Raw genomic sequence first — 23255 nt, 5'->3', positions numbered from 1 at the left:
CATTGTATATTCTTGCCTCCTTTGTCATGGATTAATTGACCATAGGTGCTTGGGTTTATTTCTGGGCTTTCTATCCTGTTTCATTGATCTATATTTCTATTTAATGCCAGTACCATACTCTTTTGATGAGTGTAGCTTTGTAGTATAGTCTGAAGTCAAGGAGCCTGATTCCTCCAGGTCTGTTTTTCTTTCTCAAGATTATTTGGCTATTCAGGGTCTTTTGTGTCTCCATACAAATTTTAAAATTACTTGTGCTACTTACGTGAAAAACACCGTTGGTAATTTGACAGAGATTGCATTGAATCTGTAGATTGCCTTGGGTAGTATAGTCATTTTGACAATATTGATTCTTCCAATCCAAGAACATGAAATATCTTTCCATCTGTTTGTGTCTTCTTCGATTTTTTTCATCAGCATCTTAGAGTTTTCAGAGTACAGGTCTTTTGCCTCCTTAGGTAGGTTTATTCCTAGGTATTTTATTCTTTTTGATGTGTTGGTAAATGGGATTGTTTCCTTAATTTCTCTTTCTGATCTTTCAATGTCAGTGTATAGACATGCAACAGATTTCTGTGTATTAATTTTGGATTCTGCAACTTTACCAACTTTATTGATTAGCTCTAGTAGTTTTCTGGTAGTGCATTTAGGATTTTCTATTTACAGTATCATGTCATCTGCAAAGAGTGACAGTTTTACTTCTTCATTTCCAGTTTGGATTCCTTTTATTTCTTTTTCTTCTCTGATTGCCATGGCTAGGACTTCCAATACTATGTTGAATACAAGTGGCAAGGGTGGATATCCTTATCTTGTTTCTGATTTTAGAGGAAATGCTTTCAGCTTTTCACCATTGAGTATGATGTTAGCTGTGGCTTTGTCATGTATGGCCTTTAGTATGTTGAAGTAAGTTCCCTCTATGCCCACTTTCTCGAGAATTTTTATCATAAATGGGTGTTACATTTTGTCAAAAGCTTTTTCTGCATCTATTGAGATGATCATGTGGTTTTTAGTTTTCAACTTGTTGGTGTTGTGTATCACACTGATTGATTTGTGGATACTGAAAAATCCTTGCATCCCTGCAATAAATCCCACTTGATCATGGTGTACGATCCTTTTAATGTGTTGTTGGATTTGGTTTGCTAGTATTTTGTTGAGGATTTTTGCATCTATGTTCATCAGTGATATTGGCCTGTAATTTTCTTTTTTGTGGTTTCTTTGTCTGGTTTCGGTATCAGAGTGATGGTGACCTCATAGAATGCATTTTGGAGTGTTCCTTCATCTGCAGTATTTTGGGAATAGTTTGAGAAGGATAGGTGTTAACTCTTCTCTAAATGTTTGATAGAATTTGCCTGTGTAGCCATCTGGTCCTGGACTTTTGTTTTGTGGAATTTTTTAAATCATAGTTCCCATTTCAGTACTTGTGATTGGTTTGTTCATATTTTCTATTTTTTCTTGGTTCAGTCTTGGAGGGTTGTTCCTTTCTAAGAATTTGTCCATTTCTTCTAGGTTTTCCATTCTATTGGCATAGAGTTGCTTCTAATAGTCTCCTATGATCCTTTGTATTTCTGCAGTGTCAGTGAGTAACTTCTCCTTTTTCATTTCTAATTTTATCGATTTGAGCCCTCTTCTTTTCTTGATGAGTCTGGCTAAAGGTTTATCAATTTTGTTTATCTTTTCAAAGAACCAGCTTTTAGTTTCAGCAATCTTTTCTATTGTTTTCTTCGTCTCTATTTCATTTATTTCTGCTCTGATCTTTATGATTTCTTTCTGTCTACTCACTTTGGGTTTTCTTTGTTCTTCCTTCTCTAGTTACTTTAGGTGTAGCATTAGGTTGTTTATTTGAGATTTGTCTTGTCTCCTGAGGTAAGATTGTATTGCTATAAACTTCCCTCTTAGAACTGATTTTGCTGCATCCCATAGGTTTTGTGGGGTTTTTGTTTGTTTTGTGGTTTTTGTTTGTTTGTTTGTTGGCTGCACCATACGGCATGCAGGATCTTAATTCCATGACCGGGGATCAAACCCATGCCCCCTGCAGTGGAAGCACGGAGTTTTAACCACTTGATCACCAGAGAAGTCCCTGTGTCCCATAGGTTTTGGATCATCATGTTTTCATTTTCATTTGTCTCTAGGTATTTTTTGATTTCCTCTTTGCTTTCTTCAGTGATCCATTGGTTGTTTAGTCTCCACGTGTTTGTGTTTTTTACAGTTTTTTCCTTGTAGTTGATTTCTATTCTCATAAAGTTGTGGTCAGGAAAGATGCCTGGTATGATTTCAATTGTCTTAAATTTACTGATGCTTGCTTTGTGGCCCAGCATGTGATCTATCCTGGAGAATGTTCTATGTGCACTTAAGAATGTGTATTCTGCTGCTTTTGGATGGAATGCTCTTTAAATATCCATTAGGTCCATGTGGTCTAATGTGTCATTTAATGGCTGTGTTTCCTTATTGATTTCCTGTCTGGGTGATCTGTTCATTGATCTAAGTGGGGTGTTAAAGTCCCTCACTATTATTGTGTTACTGTTGGTTTCTCCTTTTATGGCTGCTAGAATTTGCCTTATATATTGAGGTACTCCTATGTTGGGTGAATATATATTTACAATTGCTGCATCTTCTTCTTGGATTGATCACTTGACCATTATGTAGTGTCCTTTTTTGTCTTTTGTAACAGTCCTTATTTTAAAGTCTATTTTGTCTGATATGAGTATCGCTACTCCAGCTTTCTTTTGATTTCCATTTGCATGGAATACCTTTTTCCATCCCCTCTCTTTCAGTCTGTATGTTTCCCTGGACCTGAAATGGATCTCTTTTAGACAGCCTATATACAGGTCTTGCTTTTGTGTCCTTTCAGCCAGTCTCTGTCTTTTGGTTGAAGCATTTAATCCATTTACACTGAAGGTAATTATCGATATGTATATTCTTATTGCCATTTTGTTAATTGTTTTGGATTTGTTTTTGTAGGTCTTTTTCTTCCCTTCGTCTTTTGTTCTCTTGTGATTTGATGACTATCCATCAACTATCCATGAGTATTCCATCAGCCTGGTTTGAGAATCCAGTGGGGAGTTCCAGGTCAGGATCAAGTCCTAGGGTACACAATAATTATGCACAGCCTATTCCAGTTACTCTATACCAATGTATTAACTATGACAAGAATGATATTTTAAAAGAATCCAGGAGAAAAGAACCAAGCTTTCCTTAACTCACCAAAATTTCTTTCTAGCTGTAGCTAATGAGACTGAAAACCAACTCTTTAAATTTGATAATTTTAATATTCCAGGTGAGATATTTTTTTCAAGTTAAAAAATCTTCATATGAAAAACAAAATTTGCTTGAATTTGCTAATACAACTTTCCAGTGTTAATGATAACCAGGGCTTGGAAGAATTAAACTCCTTGTCAAATGCTGGACACTTATCCAGGAAAATATTGACCTCAGACTCTAGCATATTATATGCTTTATATATAGCATAATTTCCTACTCCTTTGGGCAAAACTTTTTTTGTATGAGATCATTAGTAACTGCTCAAGGTAGAAGGTTTCTGATTTATTTATTTTCAGTCTGGTAGTTTCTGCTGCTGTGATAAATAACCCATTACGAAAAAGAACAGAAGAAATAAGCTAGTATAATTTGAGAGCAAATTAAGTGTATGACATTGAATCCATAAGGAACATTATGCATTTTTGTGTCTGAACTCAAGTGTCTTGCATTTATTTGGGAAGATAAGACACATACATGAAAAGTTGTCTTACAAAACACAATACAGGGTATGTTATTGACCAAATAAATAGAACCATAAAATTTGTCCTATAGGAATTCAAAGGAGAAAGTGGTTCTTTTAGGCTGGGCTAGTCAGGAAAGGCTTTATAGAGGAGAGAGAATTTGGGCCTTAAAGATGACATGGGATTTGGATTTGTGGCAAGGAATGAAACAGCAAAAGTTAAAAGGAAAATCACAGGTTATAATGCATGAGACCCCAAGCTAAGTGAGGAGGATATGAAGAAGAAAGTAGCCTAACTCCAACAAAGAGTTTGAATGGTAGTGGATTGAACGGGAACTACTTGAAGTCATAGACCTCATCACCTTCATTTCAGTACTATCTTCAACCCTTGCAAAATAGGGTTGCATATAGATGATGATTGTTAGCTTAATGCCACAGGTGAATTAGTGTTAGATTGAATAGGACCTTAGGTACAAGACTAAGGACTCTTCTGTGGATAATGGGGAACTACTGATGGTTTTTAAGCAGGGGCTTGTTATGAGGATAATGTTGGTTTAGGAAGATGATGAGGTGATACTCTACTAAAGCACACTTCCATTCTATGCCAGAGATTGCTCTAAATGCTGTACCTTCTGAAAGCATTGGTAAGAGACCTTCTCTTCATCAGAACTCAGACTCTCTAAGGATATCCTATATATAAGAACTCTGGTTCTAAGATGAGACCTTACACATCAAGAGCTTTATTGTTTAGAATCATCTCTGGGTGATATTCTGTGCAATCACCTCCCAATCAGAGACAGCCACTGAATCTTGCTTGAAGAGAAAATTACCTTATCACTTAATTCTTTGGGCCTAACCAGGCCTCTATGATTATGCCTGAGGAACTTTAAGATACTACCACAGGACTTAGGCAAGGTCATAAGTTAAATTCATGCTTCCTACCTTAAAGAATATACCCCTTCAAAGGCACCAAAGTGCCCTTACTTATTCCTATGCATAGTGGCAATAGGTAGGGCTAAATTGGAAGAGTCCTTAGTCTCAGTCAATTCTTTTTTTTTTTTTAGGTAAGAATTAGATTTAGATTAGAGAGATACACACTCAATAGACAGAGTGTGGGGAAGGCAAGAAGCACCGAAATATGGGGTGATTAGTTTTTATGGGCTGGGTAATTTCATAGGCTAATAAGTGGGAGGATTATTCCAACTATTTCAGGGAGGGGGTGGGGATTTCCAGGAATTGGGCCACCGCCCACTTTTTGGCCTTTTCAGGTCAGCCTTGGAACTGTCATGGCACCTGTGAGTGTGTCATTTAACACGCTAATGTATTACAGTGAGCATGTAATAAGGCTCAAGGTCTACTGGAAGTTGAACCTTCTACAATCTTGGACCTAGTTGTTTCTAACTAGTTTTTGTTGTGTCCTCAACAGCTATGTCATTCTTTTAAAGGTTGTGCCCTGCCCCCTTCCCTCCTGTTTCATTCCCCCTTCAGAGATTTTACTCCCATATTCTTATGGGAAGCTTAGGGGCAATGGTCTGTCTTCTGTAACTGCTTCAAGGCTGAGCAGATGCCTCGACCCTGCCTGTCAGGGAGTAAAAGTCTCTGGATGCCTGATATAGGGGCCCCAGGGGCCAGATGCCTCCTTGTTTTAAGTTGATATGGGCTGGAATCCTCTCATAGCCATCATCTTGTTGTGGAACTATTGTAACTGCTTCCATAGCCTTCCTATGAATCTTCTTGAAGATGAAGCACTTTTGCAACAGCATCAAAGTACAAAAATAACTATCTATAAATGACAAAAGACTTAAAAGGCATGGTTAAACATCTGATTGCAGTGTAATTGATAAAGAAGCTTGGTTACAATAACCAGAATTATGACTGATTACATTTAATTTAACATACCAAATAATCCTAGTTAAATATTTCTCTCTGAGATGCCTCAGGGGCCTGCTAAAGCATCCCAAAGTTAGCTGGAAGTCAAAAGAACTTTAATTAAAATTTGATGTTTGGGAAGTTTGCCAAAATGTTTCAAAACACTTAGTCAAATAAGATCATAGGTCACTGTGAGATAATACTTATTCTTTTACAAAAGTTACAAGAGATCTCAAAAGCAAATACAGATCACTTAAAGGCAAAGAAACTCACACAATCTGTTATCAAAAGTAACATTCCAAGAATACTTAGAACAAAGGATTAACAGAGAGAGAAACCAATTCCAAGTCTTGCCTCAGCTTACTCCCAACAAAATCCATTTACCCAACTAAATTCAATCCAATCTTAGAAAATTCTCATCATGCACAACTCTTTTCTCAGTGTTCCTTTCCCATTCCTCACACATCTTTTACTGAAAACACACATCTTACTTTCCTTAAAAGTTTTTTTTCACATTGAGTCACTTACTTTCCTTGCTGACAAATTTGCAACAGATATAAGGTCTTATTTGACCTCTAGTAAACCTAGGTACAACAGAAGTACTATACTTAACATTGATGATTCTAAAGACATCAAACCAACAAGCTTAAGCCACCTTTAATACCAGCTATCTGATTAGTACTGAATATTTCTCAGATGACATGAAACAGAAATTCATTCTAGCCAGATTCTTTTACATTTCTGAGTATTTATATAAGTGCTTAATTTCCTTTAAGTCAGTTAAATAGAGCTCTTTTACAAATTAATTTTGGCAATACCATACATCTACAACACACGCATAGATACATATGAACACACAAACAAACACAGAGACCTCATAGTTCTCATTCCAAAATTTCAGCCCTGAATCAGGTAAAACAATGTAAAACCCATCAGTTACAAGAGGTTGGATTCAAATTGGGCTTCTGGCAGATGGAAAAGGCAGATGGAACAAATCAAGGTCACCTGTCTAGATGGCTAAATCCTTTTTAGTAATGTTTATGGAGAAGACACTTAAGATTTTTATTTGTCCTTGATAAGTCAAGTTCCAAATTCTCTAGCCCTTTTCCCAAAATTTGCATTTTAAAAAATGGCAGAGATAAGGGTTTCCCTGAGAAGACCAGATAGAACATTTGCATCTCAAAGGCATGAAAAAGGCAGGCAAATTCCTTCTAGGATGATTTTGTTCCCTTAAGTCCAGACAATTTTTTTTTCTTTCCCTCAAAGAATTGGGTAGCTACCTCAATGTTATCAAAGAACTGGCACACCCATTCACCTATGTTGGAATGTTTTATTTTCCCCCATTTGCCTTAGGGGAGAAGGGTTCCCCCCAAAATCCTATCAGCTATGGTCAGTTTAGTCTGACTGGTGGTCTCCCATTTTGGTTCAGGTATTAATAATCACCAGCTGGATATCTTTGACCAAGTCTGGGACCCTGATATTTCACACTCCAGGGTCTAGTAAGGCTTCTATTTCAGCTCCAGATTTAGTCTGTTCCTTTCCACTTTCTGTTAGAATCATTTGGTGATGAGAGTGGTTCCCTTGCCCCTCAAGAAACAGAGTGGCCCCTAACTTAGTTTATAAGTCTCTTCCCATTAAGGGGATGGGACAATCAGGCACAAACAGAAAGGAATGTAGAAACAGCTGGCATTGATGTTGCACAAAAGGGGTTCCTGGAAAGTGTGCCCCTTCCACTTCCCTGACACCTCACTGCATATTCCTTATGATTGCTAAGGCTTCCAACTCTTTCGGTTAAGATTGAAAAGGTTGCACCAGTATCTATAAGAAATTCTGTCGAGTGGCCTGCCACATCAATGACCCCCTGAGGCTCAACACTAGTTATGAGATGTTATCTCTAGACGTGATGCTGAAATCTCAGCCTCTATACACTGGTGCCAAATGGAATCTCAGAAACAGAGTTTTGGGTGAAGAAGAAGAATAGCTTTATTGCTTTGCCAGGCAAAGGGGGACACAGTAGACTCCTGCCCTTGAAAATTATGTGTCCCAACCTGGGAGGACTTGATGAAGAGTTTTATAGCAATAGTTAAGGGCGAGGTTGCTGACAAGATTAGGGTGTGTACAGAGCCTGTCCTTTAATCTCATCTCAGGTAATCTTGATGGGCTTCTCTGGTTCCTTTAGTCTGGCCTTAATTGGCCTTCTCTGGTATGGAGAATGCTGACATCTTCCATTTATTGGTTTTTAATTCTATAAAAGGGCTTAAAGATATTGTTATGTGTATCCCTTGAGGTGGAACCAGGACCCTGACCCAAGGCTACACTATTGTTTCTTGGCTGTTCCTCCCTTGACTCTGCATCCCTTCCCTTCCCAGATTAGCAACTGTTCATGAATCTTAGGGAAGGTCATGGAGGCTGAACAGAAAGGCTCTCTGTGCCCAGGAGCCCCTACAGGGTCCTGCTCGGTTTCAGGCAGAGCAGCTTTTGGCCTTGGGCCCCTTCAGTCTTCTGATTGCAAAACCATCAATGGCCAAGGGGTCCCCATTGTTGTCTGGCATCTGGGGCATTCCCTTCTCCAATATCCTGGCTGTTTGCAAACGGCACATTGATTTTGATCCTCCTTCCAGTACCCCTTTTTTCTACACAGGGTACACTGGTCCTGTCTGGGTACCCGTGGGACTAATGATCCACCAGGGCCAGATTGGCCCAGGAAAGTTGGCTTCCTCTTTGGTGGTCTCTGAGGGGACAAAGCCACTGCCATCTTTTGAGCCTTTTGCATAATTATCTGGGTGCATTTAACCTTTTCAGCCACATCCCTATTATTGAAAACCAAATAAGCCAATAGGAGCAAATCATTCATTGGAGTCTGAGGACCAGCAGTTGCTTTCTGAATTTTCCGCCTGACATCTGGGGCAGACTGGGCTATGAAATTCATAGCCGAAAGGTCCTGTCCCTTAGGGGAGGAGGGACCCATGTTCATATATTTCCTAAAAACTTCTACTAGTCTCCCTTGGAAGATGGCAGGATTTTCATCCTGTCCCTATTGGACCTCTTTCACCTTTTCATAATTAACAGGTTTTACTGTAAATTTCTTCATACCATCTATCAAACAGACCCCGTCTACCCCTATCAATAGAATTCCATTGTGGGTATACCTCAGGGACAGCATCATTCCCCACCCGGTGTACTGCATGGCCCTGTAGGGTAGGTCAGTTAAAATGTCCTCTGTGTCCTTCCTAGAGTTATCCCTCCAAGCTATGCATGCCTTAAATTCCTTTTGTGTTTTATTGCCTAAATACAAGGCCATGAAAATTTGGACATATGATACCTCATCCCATTTTAAATTTCCTAACTCATATTGTGGCCAAACCTGATTACATAGCCTAATAAGTTTTTTCTCTTTTAATTCCTGTTGTCTGAATCTTTCCCAATCCCGGAGTATATGGTCCAGAGGGGTATCAGTCAGGATTGATGCAGCCTGACCCATTTCAGACCCAAGCCTGAGGTAATGTCTTTAACTCTTGTGGTATCCAAAAGTTCTGCTCTCATGTCAAAATCCACCATGCAATTTGGTCAAGATTGGCACTTATGATTTTAGATGCTACCCCTTCCAAGGTAGTCTCCCAACCAGGTGTTAATGCCTGAAAATTTGCCATAAAGGAATGGTACAGAAGGTGTCCCCCATAGTGTCGATGATGAGCAGGAGTTGGCCTAGCTGTACGTCGGGAATAAAGGATCAGCACTTGTAAGGGTTGGAGGGAGGGGAGAGAAAGAAATAAAAAGAGAGAGGGAGAGAGAGAGAGAGAGAGAGGAAGGAAGGAAGGAAAGAAGAAAGAAGGGAGAGAGGGAAATAAAGGGAACAGGAATAAACATAGAATGTAGGAGAAAAACCTCAGAGTCAAGGAGAAGAGTACAGATTATCGAATCCTGCAGCAACAATTTTGTCCTGGACCTGCGTTAGGCATATGGGGTTGACCGGCCCATCAGAAATGAGTAGACGTTGGTGGAGCACCCTCCCCAGTACACCTGGCTCCTGGCGTCCCACAGGCCCATTTAGGACCAAGACCTGACTCTCAACATTTTCCTACCTTATCACTGTCCCTTCGTGGCTTGCCAGCTGAAACCGCACACTTCAGATTGGGATTTGAACCCACTGACTGGGACTCAAACCCAGCCAAAACCCGGATTGGGACTTGAACCCACTGTCTTTTGAGATCGCACACCTGGCCTCAGGACTTGCTGTAATTCAGGTTCTTTATGTCTCAGCACAGAAGGAATTCAGCGAGAGGCAAAGTGATAGGAAAGAAGTAGATTTATTGAGAGAGATACACACTCCATAGACAGAGTGTGGGCCATCTCAGAAGGCGAGAGGCAGTCTCAGTCAATTCTTTATCAGTGTTCTATATAGGAATTCAAGATACATTGGCCTATACTAACATCTTACCAACCTGATATTCCTATGAGTCATATACTTATGATTACACATTTGGGATGATTAAGTGTGTGGCTCTTTTCCAAAAGGCTGTTTTCTCTCATTCCTACATATAGAAGACAGTACTACTCTGGGGGAGGATGTCTGGCTGGTTGACCAAGAACATATAGGAAAAAGAGAAGGGAAAGGGAGAAACTAACATTTATTAAATTTATTTGGGGAGATAAGACACATGTATGAAAAGTTGATTGACAAAACACAATACAGGATATGATGTTGACCAAATGAGTAGAACTATAAAGTTTGTGCTATAGGAACTTAAAGGAAAGTGATTTCTGTAGGCTGGGCTCATCAGGAAAGGCTTTACAGAGAGGGTAGAATTTGAATGTTAAAGATTAGATAGCATATGGATTGGTGGCAAGGAATGAAGAGGCAGAAGGTACAAGGAAAGTCAAAAAGAATCAGGAGACCTCAAGCTAAGTGATGAAGAAAGTAACCTGGCTCCATAAAAGAGTTTGAATGGTAAGGGACTGGATAGGAACTCCTTGAAGTTAAAGACTTCATAACCTTCATTTCATGTTTTCTGCATCCCTAGCAAAGTAAAGTTACATATAGATGATTGTTTGAATCCAAGGGTACAACTAACATTTGTTGAATGACTATTATATGCCAGGTGATTTACAGGCACTGTCACATTTAAGAGTCATAATCACTTTGTAAGTTGTAAATATTAAATTACCCCCATTTTACAGATGAGTAAACTGAAGCACAGAGAATCCCAAAGTCACACAGCCGGTCAGTGACAGAATCTGGCTCCAAAATCCAAACCCTTAACCACTGTACCACCCAGTGTCTCTCCTTTGATCCTACTTACTTTTCAATTTGTAGACTTTTTTAAGGTCCATTTAAAAGAAAACTTCTCAGTTCCTGTGCCTCTTTCATCAGAAATAGAATGATGGAAAAACATGGATAATACTCTGGCATGGGGATCATTTCCCAGCTCTGCCACTGGGCTCAATGTATGACTTTTGGAAAGTCCCTTCTCTTCTCTGGAGCTCAGTTTCAATTCCATGATCTCTAAGCTATCTTCAGCTTTAAGGTGTGATGTTCTATGATCACATTTGATAATGAGGAGTCAGGAATCAAGCTGAATAATCACAACTTTATATCTTTCACCAAATGGCTCTTTTCCTTTTTTGGAAGATATTGATATATTTTAGCATCCACTGTAAGCTTATATTTATTAATATACTCTCCGTATCCTGGAACCAAATTTCTTTCTTCAACTATCCTCTCTAGGTACACCAGTTGCTCCCTCTTATAACCTCCACCTAGCATTTTGACCACCAAGCTATAAACAACCTATTCTCACACTTGTCATTTGCCTTTACTCAAGAATAAGAATCCTAGGTCTCAACACTGAAAGCATAAAACATAATATACTGAGTTAGGGATGGGCTACTCTTTTGAGCACCTAGGCATTTTTCAAGAGACTTGTTCCTCCTGTTTCTAGATAAGAAGGGAATGGCCATGCCCTCAGCTCCTGGAAAACTTAACTTATGCAGTAATATCATGGATATTCATTTTACTGCTTTACCTGCATTGTCCAACCCTGAGCCCTAAATTGGTTCATGTCCCTGAAATATTCCAGGTCTGCAATCAATCAGTTCAATTCAGAAAGTATTTCCTGAAGGTATGCCTCAGACAAGGCATTGTGGAGGGATATAAAGATAAATAAAACATGGCCTCTGCCCTCAAGGAATTTGCAGTTGTACGGAAGGATAGGAAAAGCACACAAGTCTAACACAAGATTTAATGTGCTCATTGCTATAAAAGTGATGTTAGCAATTACATACCTAGGTAAGCTTAGCCCTGTGCTAAGTACTGTGTGGTACACATGGTAAGTGTGTGATTGTCAGTGATGCTTAAACAATATCGATATCAATATCAGTATATCAATAAAGAAGATAAGTGTATGGGCTATAGTGGTGAAAGTTTTGAGGAAGAAATAGGACTTCAGCTAGATGTTATTAGGATGGGTAACATCTGGGTAGATGCTAGGAAGAAAGAAATGGCATTCTATGTAAGAAGTGTGACTTGAATGTGGTAAGAACACTAAGAAGGCCATCCATTCCTATGTACTGGGTGGGCATTGTGGGTTGTGAGCAGTAATATTAGAGAAGTAAGATGGCCACATGGTAGAGGGTTTTGTAGTTTTACTACAGGAGGGAATAGATATTAATTTTATGATCTTGAGGGATGTTAATATAATGAAAGATAAATTTTAGAAAAGTTACTCAGGTAGTAGCATGCAGGATATATTGAAATGTGCAGAGACAGGAACCAGAAAAAGCAATAAGTAGTTGAGCATGTGTCACAGTGGCTTCCAGAGGGGTGTGACACTAGAAATGGAGAAGGATTAAAGCCAGGAGACATTTTAAATAACTGGAAACAGTCCCAGTGACTAGAGAGATCTGGGAGTCATTCATATAGAGATGGTGTTTAAACCCATGAATGGTGTAGGAGATAATCAAGAGAGAGAATAAAGCTAGGAAAAGGAGATAAAATATAAAATTTGGCATCACCTAAGCAATGTTGACATGCATTCATGTGGACAAGGAAATGAATGGAAAAGAGAAAGTCAGAGGGTAAAAGATAAAACCTAAAGACACTCATAATTCAGGAAAGAGCATTACAAAAATACTGTGAATGAGAGAGTATTGCCCTATTTTACAGGTGAAAAAGTTGAAGCTGGGGAGGTAAAGTCACTTATGTAAGGCAATAAAGCAGTCATAACTCAACCTAGGTTCTTCAAGATTCCACATTATGTCCATTTCCGTATTCTTTCCAATCTCTGAGAACCAATGGCTACAAAGAAGTGTACATATACTGTTATGGTCACTTCTCATAGTATCAAAGGTTTATGTAGGTATATGGGATTTTAAAGGAAGGGAGGAGAGCTAGGAGAATGAGACAGGAAGAGAAACAGAGCTGAGCCAGCATACACTAAGACTAAAATGACATCATTCTTGGTTCAAGTAAACATTTATTGAATAATGGTAAAAATCACTACAGCATAGGCAATAAGAGCAGGTGGGGGTGGTGAAAGCAGTGTAGGTGCAGATGGTAGAAGGAGAAAGTAAATTGTTTTCCTAAGTTCTGCATTTGTCTTCTGTTATGCAGAGCCTGATTTTTTTTAAGTATCTGCATTCTTTCAATTTAGTCCTCACCTGGCGATGACTCTACCTTTGCTATCTTAGCTTAATCTCCTCTGGGAGTGAAACTATGAAGGAAGTTGATAATCGAGTTTTTCAGCTCAAGTTTCAATGTCTGCAAGACTGATTTTAATTTAAATAATTGCTAGGGGGAATTGTTCTGTGCCAAATAGAAGTGTGGATTGCAATGGTAAAGAGTAAAAGAAACCCATTCAGCAGAATACTAAAAGCCAATTTCTGAAAAGGTGCACTATCAAACCATACCTACAAAGTTCTGAAACAGCCAACTGTCAGGAGGAAACAACAAGGCAAATAGTGCGTTGAAGTTCCAGAATTGTCTTTTACACTTATCAATTGCTTTCTTGATAGAAATGTATAGGTAAGATGAGATGTATGCTCAAGCACTTGCTCCCTCTTTTTCTCTTTTGAGGTGTTTGACAAACATAAGTAATTCTCTGTATATCCTTCACTGAAGAGCTGGGCCAATACAACTGCTTTTTGTTCAGACTTAAGGGCAAGAATACCCTGGGCCCAGGATTCCAAAGAAGACAGAATGTTGTGCCCACTATGATTCCAAAGACAGACATTCTAAGAGCCACTTTTTACTTTTCCACTCTTCCTGGGAGAAAGCAAACTTGTCTCTGGAGTGTGCCTGGTTAACTCAGTGGCATGAGAAGTTGCCAGCCTGCTGTGGCAAGGGTAACCCACCCTGGCTGGCCTCTATCTTCTAGCATCCAGACCTCACACTTATGGGAGCACTCCGAACAGCACATCAATTTCATAAAGGAGAATGTACTAAGCAGAAACTATAAGGGACAACCACTGTCAACTTTTTTTTATCTCAAAGTGCCAAGTATATTATTATGCAAGGAATATAAAGAAAGTGATTATCTGTACATTAAGCAAGCTGATTCAGAGTGTACTTTGCTCCTCAAAAGGCTGGGTGTTGAAAACAAGAACATTTGTACCGTAAATGATGTTGCTTGTTGATTCCAAAGCCTCTTATTTTCTGGATACTTCATTCCTTTTTAGAAACACACCAACACCTAAAGTACTATAACAGCTATCTCAATTATGTCCAGTGGAATAACAAGACAGGGTAATTTTGTGAGTAGCAAGACCCAAAACATTCTATTAAAAACAAATGAAGTTGAGCTGTGATCACAGCTATTTAAGTCAAATACCAGCCACTATTATAGATCAGATAATGCTGACAAATAAAATAATCTTAATTCATAGTACAGCAGGCTGACAGCTCTTGAAATGTGAATGCTTGGACTGGTTACAAATGCTTCATTATATAGCACATCAGTCTTTAGATATTTGTGGATGTCCACTGCCTCCAGGGATTGACCGAGAAACAAACATGCCAATAAACGGATACCCACCCATACAAGAGAAAGGGACATTTGTTTATTTCACTTTTCAACCTTACAGATTATCCAGAAGGATCATCATCTCTTGCTGTGGAAACGGAAACGTAGCAGTTTTCACATTTCCTGCATCTCTCAAACAGGTCAGTATTCTGAGGGAGACACATAGAGTACCACCTGGACTGCTAAGAGGCAGTCTTGGGGAGCAGAACTGGAAAAGGAGTAAGTTATCACCCTGGCAAACAAGATGTTGAATTCTTCCCTCTTGTATTATTCACGTAAGCAGAAGTTCTATACATAATTTCCCTGTGTATTGTACTGAAAAAGACTCCCTTACTCCCTGTAAACTCACACTATTCACTTTGGCTAAAAGACCCCAGGGTATCCAGAACAGCCATACGTCTCATTTCGGTTATTTACTTTCATACTATGAATTATAAACCTTGTCCTAGTGAATTTCAGGTCTCTGAAATGAAAAAGATTACAAATAGGTTCTTTTTGCCTGACTCCATTATGTCAGTTAATAACCTACTCTTACCCACTCACAGGCAAAAAGCACCATCCCTACACTCCAACTCTCCCGAAATGCTACTAATTTGTCCATCAGTGGTAGGCAGCCTTACACATGGGATTCTCTTTGGCCTGGTGAAAAGCTAATAAGCCTTCTCTTTGAAACATTGACAGGTAAATAAACCCAATGTAATTCAGTATTAAAAGGAAAACTTTAGTAATAAAAATACCATGGAGCTTGAAGCTCTGATCTGATAAGCCTTCCAATTCTATTCCCATGAAAAAGCTGGCAATTATTCAGAAGCCTATCAATCTATGGGCTCTCAGGTCTTCACTTCTTTACCTTACAGAACCCTGCTGTGCACCAGTATAGGTACTATATAAAACCTTCTATATGACAGTCACTTTGCTATGTACTTTACATATGTTATCTCATTTAATCCTCACATCAACTCTGTCAGGTGAATGTTACTATTCCCATTTTACTTATGAGAAAACTGAAGTCCAGAGAAGTTAAACCACCTATCTAGCTAGTAAGTGGATAACCTAAGATTGCAACACAGATCTGTCTGACCTCAGATCATGCCCTTTCCAATATGGCACTACATTTAAAAACCTGACTTGGGATATTTACTACACCTTCACTTATAATCAAAGGTTTAAAACAGGGAAGAATTGGGCTTCCCTGGTAGTGCAGTGGTTGAGAGTCCGCCTACCGATGCACGGGACACGGGTTCGTGCCCCAGTCCGGGAAGATCCCACATGCATGGAGCGGCTGGGCCCGTGAGCCATGGCCGCTGAGCCTGCGCGTCCAGAGCCTGTGCTCTGCAACGGGAGAGGCCACAACAGTGAGAGGCCCGCGTACCGCAAAAAAAAAAAAAAAAAAAAAAGGGAAGAATTAAATCTGTCTTCTTATCCAAAGCCCTGATAAAATGTGTGACACTTGTATGGTACTAGAACCTAGACTTCAGATATCCATGGTGCTTATCTCTCTCATTTTCTTATTTTAGCATTTTACTATGGGTATTCTTTGACATGCCAACAGAAGTTAAAGGGGAAAAAGTTACCTGGTGAAATAAATTTAGGAAACCCTGTATCAAAATTAGAGAGTTATCTTTAGCATAGGAATTATGCAAATAAGTTTTGTGACTCTCCAAGAGGGGGGTATAGTAGCCCTCTGAACTTATTTGGCTGAACTTATTTTCTTGTGTGCAGATCATGGAACTTTGTCTTTAGTGCAGTACTTCTCAACACTTAAAATATGCTAAGGAATTTTGTGAATCCCCTAAAGTGGAATAAGTTTTTTCCAAACTTATATGACCATGTAACCCTTTTTTTCAGAATATCTTGGGTAAATATTAAGCCATAAAAAAAATATATATATATATATATTAGATTTCATTTTATTTAACATCTTTATTGGAGAATAATTGCTTTACATTGTTGTGTTAGTTTCTGCTGTATAACAAAGTGAATCAGCTATATGTACACATATATCCCCATATCCCCTCCCTCTGGCATCTCCCTCCCACCCACCATATCCCACCCATCTAGGTGGTTACAAAGCACCGAGCTGATCTCCCTCTGTTATGGGGCTGCTTCCCACTACCTATCTATTTTACATTTGGTAGTGTATATATGTCCATGCCACTCTCTCACTTCGTCCCAGCTTACCCTTCCCCCTCCCCGTGTCCTCAAGTCCATTCTCTACGTCTGTGTCTTTATTCCTGTCCTGCTGCTAGGTTCTTCAGAACCTTTTTTTTTTTTTAGATTCCATATATATGTGTTAGCATACGGTATTTGTTTTTCTCTTTCTGACTTACTGCACTCTGTATGACAGACTCTAGGTCCATCCACCTCACTACAAATAACTCAATTTCGTTTCTTTTAATGGCTGAGTAATACTCCATTGTATATATGTGCCACATCTACTTCATCCATTCACCTGTTGATGAACACTTAGGTTGCTTCCATGTCCTGGCTATTGTAAATAGAGCTGCAATGAACATTGTGGTACATGACTCTTTTTGAATTATGGTTTTCTCAGGGTATATGCCCAATCCAAAAATGGGCAGAAGACCTAAATAGACATTTCTCCAAAGAAGATACACAGATTGCCAACAAACACATGAAAGGATGCTCAACATCACTAATCATTAGAGAAATGCAAATCAAAACTACAATGAGGTATCACCTCCCACCAGTTAGAATGGGCATCATCAGAAAATCTACAAACAACAAATGCTTCAGAGGGTGTGGAGAAAAGGGAACCCTCTTGCACTGTTGGTGGGAATGAAAATTGATACGACTCCTGTGGAGAACAGTATCGAGGTTCCTTAAAAAACTAAAAATAGAACTATCATGTGACCCAGCATAAAATATATTTTTGATATGATTTCCTAGGTAAGCAAAATTGCCTTTAAGCAGTGCTTTTCCCAGGGCACTCTGTTCAAATAAATTAGCCGATTAATTTTGTGAGAATAACAGGGTCATGTTCTAATAATAATAGAAAAGTATTTGGGAACACAGGAGGGAAGAATGGGGCAATCATTTCAATGTTTAACAATATGAATAATTTTTAATGTACATAATTACTACAGTAATGTTTGTAAAAGCCCCAAACAGAAAACAACTTGAATGTCTATCAACATGAGAATGGTTGAATAAGTTATGTATGTCTATAGCCTGGCTAAATGGATACAAAAACAAGACCCAAATATATGCTGTATGGGTCTCTAGGTCTGAAGAGACCCACTTCAGACCTAGGGACACATACAGACTGAAAGTGAGGGGCTGGAAACAGATATTCCATGCAAATGCAAATCAAAAGAAAGCTGGGGTAGAGCTTCCATGGTGGCGCAGTGGTTGAGAGTCTGCCTGCCGATGCAGGGGACACGGGTTTATGCCCCGGTTCAGGAAGATCCCACATGCCACAGAGCGGCTAGGCCCGTGAACCATGGCCACTGAGCCTGCACGTCCGGAGCCTGTGCTCTGAAACGGGAGAGGCCACAAGAGTGAGAGGCCCGTGTACCACAAAAAAAAAAAAAAGAAAGCTGGGGTAGCAATTCTCACATCAGACAAAATAGACTTTAAAATAAAGACTATTACAAGAGACAAAGAAGGACACTACATAATGATAAAGGAATCTATCCAAGAAGAAGATATAACAATTATAAATATTTATGCACCCAGCATAGGAGCACCTCAATACATAAGGCAAATGCTAACAACCATAAAAGGGGATCATTGCAACAAAAAGAATAAAATACCTAGGAATAAACCTACCTAAGGAGACAAAAGACCTGCATGCAGAAAACTATAAGACACTGATGGAAGAAATTAAAGATGATACAAACAGATGGAGATTTATACCATGTTCTTGGATTGGCAGAATCAACATTGTGAAAATGACTCTACTACCCAAAGCAATATACAGATTCCGTGCAATCCCTATCAAACTACCAATGGCATTTTTCACAGAACTAGAACAAACAATTTCACAATTTTTATGGAAACACAAAAGACCCCAAAAGGCCAAAGCAATCTTGAGGAAGAAAAACAGAGCTGGAGGAATCAGGGTCCCTGACTTCAGACTATACTACAAAACTACAATAATCAAGACAGTATGCTACTGGCACAAAAACAGAAATATAGATCCATGGAACAGGATAGAAAGCCAAGAGATAAACCCATGCATGTATGGTCACCTTATTTTTGATAAAGGAGGCAAGAATATACAATGTAGAAAAGACAGCCTCTTCAATAAGTGGAGCTGTGAAAACTGGAAATCTACATGTAAAAGAATGAAATTAGAAATCTCCCTAACACCATACACAAAAATAAACTCAAAATGGATTAAAGACCTAAATGGAAGGCCAGACACTATAAAACTCTTAGAGGAAAACATAGGCAGAACACTCTATGACATACATCACAGCAAGATCCTTTTTGACCCACCTTCTAGAGAAATGGAAATAAAAACAAAAATAAACAAATGGGACCTAATGAAACTTAAAAGCTTTTGCACAGCAAAGGAAACCATAAACAAGATGAAAAGGCAAGCCTCAGAATGGGAGAAAATATTTGCACACGAAACAACTGACAAAGGATTAATCTCCAAAATATACAAGCAGCTCATGCAGCTCAATATCAAAAAAAACAAACAACCTAATCCAAAAATAGGCAGAAGACCTAAATAGACATTTCACCAAAGAAGATATACAGATTGCCAACAAACACATGAAAGGATGCTCAACATCAATAATCATTAGAGAAATGCAAATCAAAACTACAATGAGGTATTACCTCACACCAGTAAGAATGGCCATCATCAAAAAATCTACAAACAATAAATGCTAGAGAGGGTGTGGAGAAAAGGGAACTCTCCTATACTGTTGGTGGGAATGTAAGTTGATACAGCCACTGTGGAGAACAGTATGGAGGTTCCTTAAAAAACTAAAAATACAACTACCATATGACCTAGCAATCCCACTACTGGGCATATACCCTGAGAAAACCATAATTCAAAAAGAGTCATGTACCACAATGTTCATTGCAGCACTATTTACCATAGCCAGGACATGGAAGCAACCTAAGTGTCCATCAACAGATGAATGGATAAAGAAGATGTGGCACATATATACAATGGAATATTACTCAGCCATAGAAAGAAACGAAATTGAGTTATTTGTACTGAGGTGGATGGACCTAGAATCTGTCATGCAGAGTGAAGTAAGTCAGAAGGAGAAAAACAAATACCATATGCTAACACATATATATGGAATCTTAAAAAAAAATGGTTCTGAAGAACCTAGCAGCAGGACAGGAATAAAGGTGCAGATGTAGAGAATGGACTTAAGGGCATGGGGAGGGGGAAGGGTAAGCTGGGATGAAGTGAGAGAGTGGCCTGGACATATATACACTACCAAATGTAAAATAGATAGCTAGTGGGAAGCAGCTGCATCATTCGGGGAGATCAGCTCGGTGTTTTGTGACCACCTAGAGAGGTGGGATAGGGAGGATGGGCGGGAGACACAAAATGGAGGGGATATGGGGATATAAGTATACGTATAGCTGATTCACTTTTTTATACAGCAGAAACTAACACAACAGTGTAAAGCAATTATATTCCAGTAAAGATGTTTAAAAAAGATAAAAAGAAGTATGTTTGTCTAAATTATTAGATATTTTTTACATTTTTGTTCTCTTCTGAAATGTTTTTAAACTTATTCAACTTCACTAGTAAGAAATGCAAATTAAAATAATGCTAAATATCAATTTTTGTCCACTAAAGCAGCCAGTTTTTACAATGTTGGCAAGAACACGTTGAAACACGTGCTTTTATATGCTGCTGATATAAGGTTAAAATCTTAGATAATTTTTTGTGGGCAAAATATATAACATATATCAAAACCTTAAATGGCCCATGCAATTTTATCTGATAACTCCATTTTAGGAATGTATTTTAATGAAATAATCAGAGAACTGTATGACTATTCATCATTAATTTATTATAATATCAGAAAATTGGAAATAAAACTAAATATCTAACAATAGAGGAATAGTGAAATATTAAATCATTATGATGAACTATTATGTACTGTTAAAAGTAATTATTTTGAAGAATAATTGATAAGATTATGTGGAAAAGCTATATGATTGCATTTAATTCTAAAATTTTATTAAGATATAATTCATATACCATGTAATTTGATCACTTACAGTATACAATTCAGTTGTTTTTAGGATATTCACAGAGTCATACAACGATCACCACAATCAATTTTAGAACATTTTTATTGCCCCCAAAAGAATCCCCATACTCGTTAACAGTCACTCCCCATTCGTCCACTCCCACCCCTAGGAAACCACTAATCTATTTTCTGTCTCTATAGATTTGCCTATTCTGGACATTGAATATAATCCATGATTCCACTGAAGCATACGATATGTGATCTTTTGAGAGAAAACATTTGTAAATCAAATATTTGTTAGGAGGCTTGTATGCAGAATATATAAAGAACTCTTACAATTCTATAAATGAAAAGATAATACAACTTTTTTAATGAGCAAAGGATTGGAATAGACATTTCTCCATATACAAATGATCAGTAAGCACATGAAGGGGCTTCCCTGGTGGCGCAGTGGTTGAGAGTCCGCCTGCCAATGCAGGGGACATGGGTTCGTGTCCCGGTCCGGGAAGATCCCACATGCTGCGGAGCGGCTGGGCCCGTGAGCCATGGCCGCTGAGCCTGCGCGTCCAGAGCCTGTGCTCCACGATGGGAGAGGCCACAAAAGTGAGAGGCCCGCGTACCGCAAAAAAAAAAAAAAAAAAACACATGAAAAATGCTTAACATCATTAGCTATTAGGGAATACAAATCAAAACCACAAGATACCATTTAATTTCCACTAGGATGGCTATAATCCAGAAGACAGATAACAAGTGTTAGTGAGGATGTAAAGAAATCGGAATCCTCATACATTTCTGGTGGCAGTGTAGAATGGTGCAATCACTTTGGAAACAGTTTGGAAGTCCTTCAATATGTTAAACATAAAATTACCATATGCCCCAGCAATTCCACTCCTTGGTATAACCAAGAGAAATGAAAACATATGTCCAAACAAAAACTACTGCATAAATGTTCACAGAAGCATTATTCATAATAGCCAAAAAGTGGAAACATCACTAATATCCATCTACTGATGAGTAGATAAATAAAATGTGGCATATCCATGCAATGGAATGTCATTTGGCAACCAAAAGAATACATGCTACAACATGGGATGGACCTTGAAAACATTATAAAATTACATTTTTAATTTAATTAAAAACTTTTAAGTATTAAAATGTATCTACATGTGTAGAAAAACACTGAAAGGAATTATACCAAAAATATAAGTAAAAGCAAATTTTTTACATGGGTTACTTCCTTCACTATCAAGCCTTAATACTTCAACCTCTCTCTTGCCAATATTTTTTCTCCCTAACTCCATTGCTTTAGCCAGCAAAAATCCAAATTCCAGATTCAATCCAGCTGTCTGCCTTCTCCATTTCTGTACTCAGCCTGCTGAGAACCACTACAAAAATAACACAACTGATTATAAATACTGTTTGCAGCGATTAGAAATAACACAACTGAGACTACACATTTGTGGCCTCCAACCTTACCTGGCCTGTTAAGTCTTCACTATTTACCAGTAGTTTTTTCCTTTATTAACCACAACTTCATATAGTCTCTCATATCACTCCTATCCCATATCATAATGAAAGTCCTAACACATGAAATAGGGCTAAAAAAGGAGATTAAAGTAACTCTAATTGTAAAAGAAGAAGTAAAATTATCTCTATTTGCAGATGTCATGATTGTCCACATAGATCATCCAAAGAATCTACAAAAACTCCTAGAACTAATGAGTGAGTTTATCAAGTTCACAGAATACAAGATCAATGCACAAACATCTATTATGTTTCTGTACACTAGCAATGCACAACTGGGAAACCAAAATCAAAAACACAATACAATTTACAGTAACTTCAAAAAATTAACTAACTAGATATAAATGTAACAAATCATACACAATATCTGTATGCTGAAACTTGTAAAACACTGATGAAAAAAACCATGGAAGACCTAAATAAACGAGATATATACTATGCTTATGGGTCAGAAGACTCAGTATAAGTAAGATGTCAATACTTCCTAAATTGATAGACAACTTTAATACAATCCTAATTAAAATTTTTTATTTTAATCAAATATTTTGTAGAGATAGACAAGCTTACACTAAAATTTAAATGGAAAAGGGAACTAGAATAGCCAAAACAATTCTGAAAAAAATACATAACTGAAGGACTCAAACTGTCCAATTTTAAGACATACTATAATGCTACTGTAGTCAAGACAGTGTGGTATTAGCCAAAGGACAGACTCATAAGCCAATGGAACAGAATAAAAAATAAAATACAGAAATAGACCCATATAAAGATTCTCAACTGATTTTTACAGAAAGATACAATGGTAATTCAATGGAGAAAATAGTCTTCAACAAATAGTGATAGAATAATTGGACATACCTATACTATTACACCTCACAACATATGCAAAACTTAACTCAAAATGGATCATAGACCTAAATGTAAAATGTAAAACTA

The 23255-nt window shown here is 38.1% G+C and overlaps 1 protein-coding gene across 1 annotated transcript in view; it reads left to right on the top strand.

Annotated features, from left to right (window-relative positions):
• ZDHHC15 (zinc finger DHHC-type palmitoyltransferase 15) overlaps positions 1-23255 on the top strand; it is a 132577-nt gene that overhangs the window by 95361 nt on the left and 13961 nt on the right. The window contains exon 11 of the mRNA XM_033412920.2: positions 14657-14735. Within this exon, the coding sequence (XP_033268811.1) occupies positions 14657-14703 (47 nt within the window). The 3' untranslated portion in view covers positions 14704-14735. The remainder of the gene's footprint in view (positions 1-14656; positions 14736-23255) is intronic.

Source organism: Orcinus orca, chromosome X, assembly GCF_937001465.1.
Source record: "Orcinus orca chromosome X, mOrcOrc1.1, whole genome shotgun sequence".
Classification (NCBI taxonomy): Eukaryota; Metazoa; Chordata; class Mammalia; order Artiodactyla; family Delphinidae; genus Orcinus; species Orcinus orca.
This window is presented reverse-complemented; position numbering and strand designations above follow the sequence as displayed.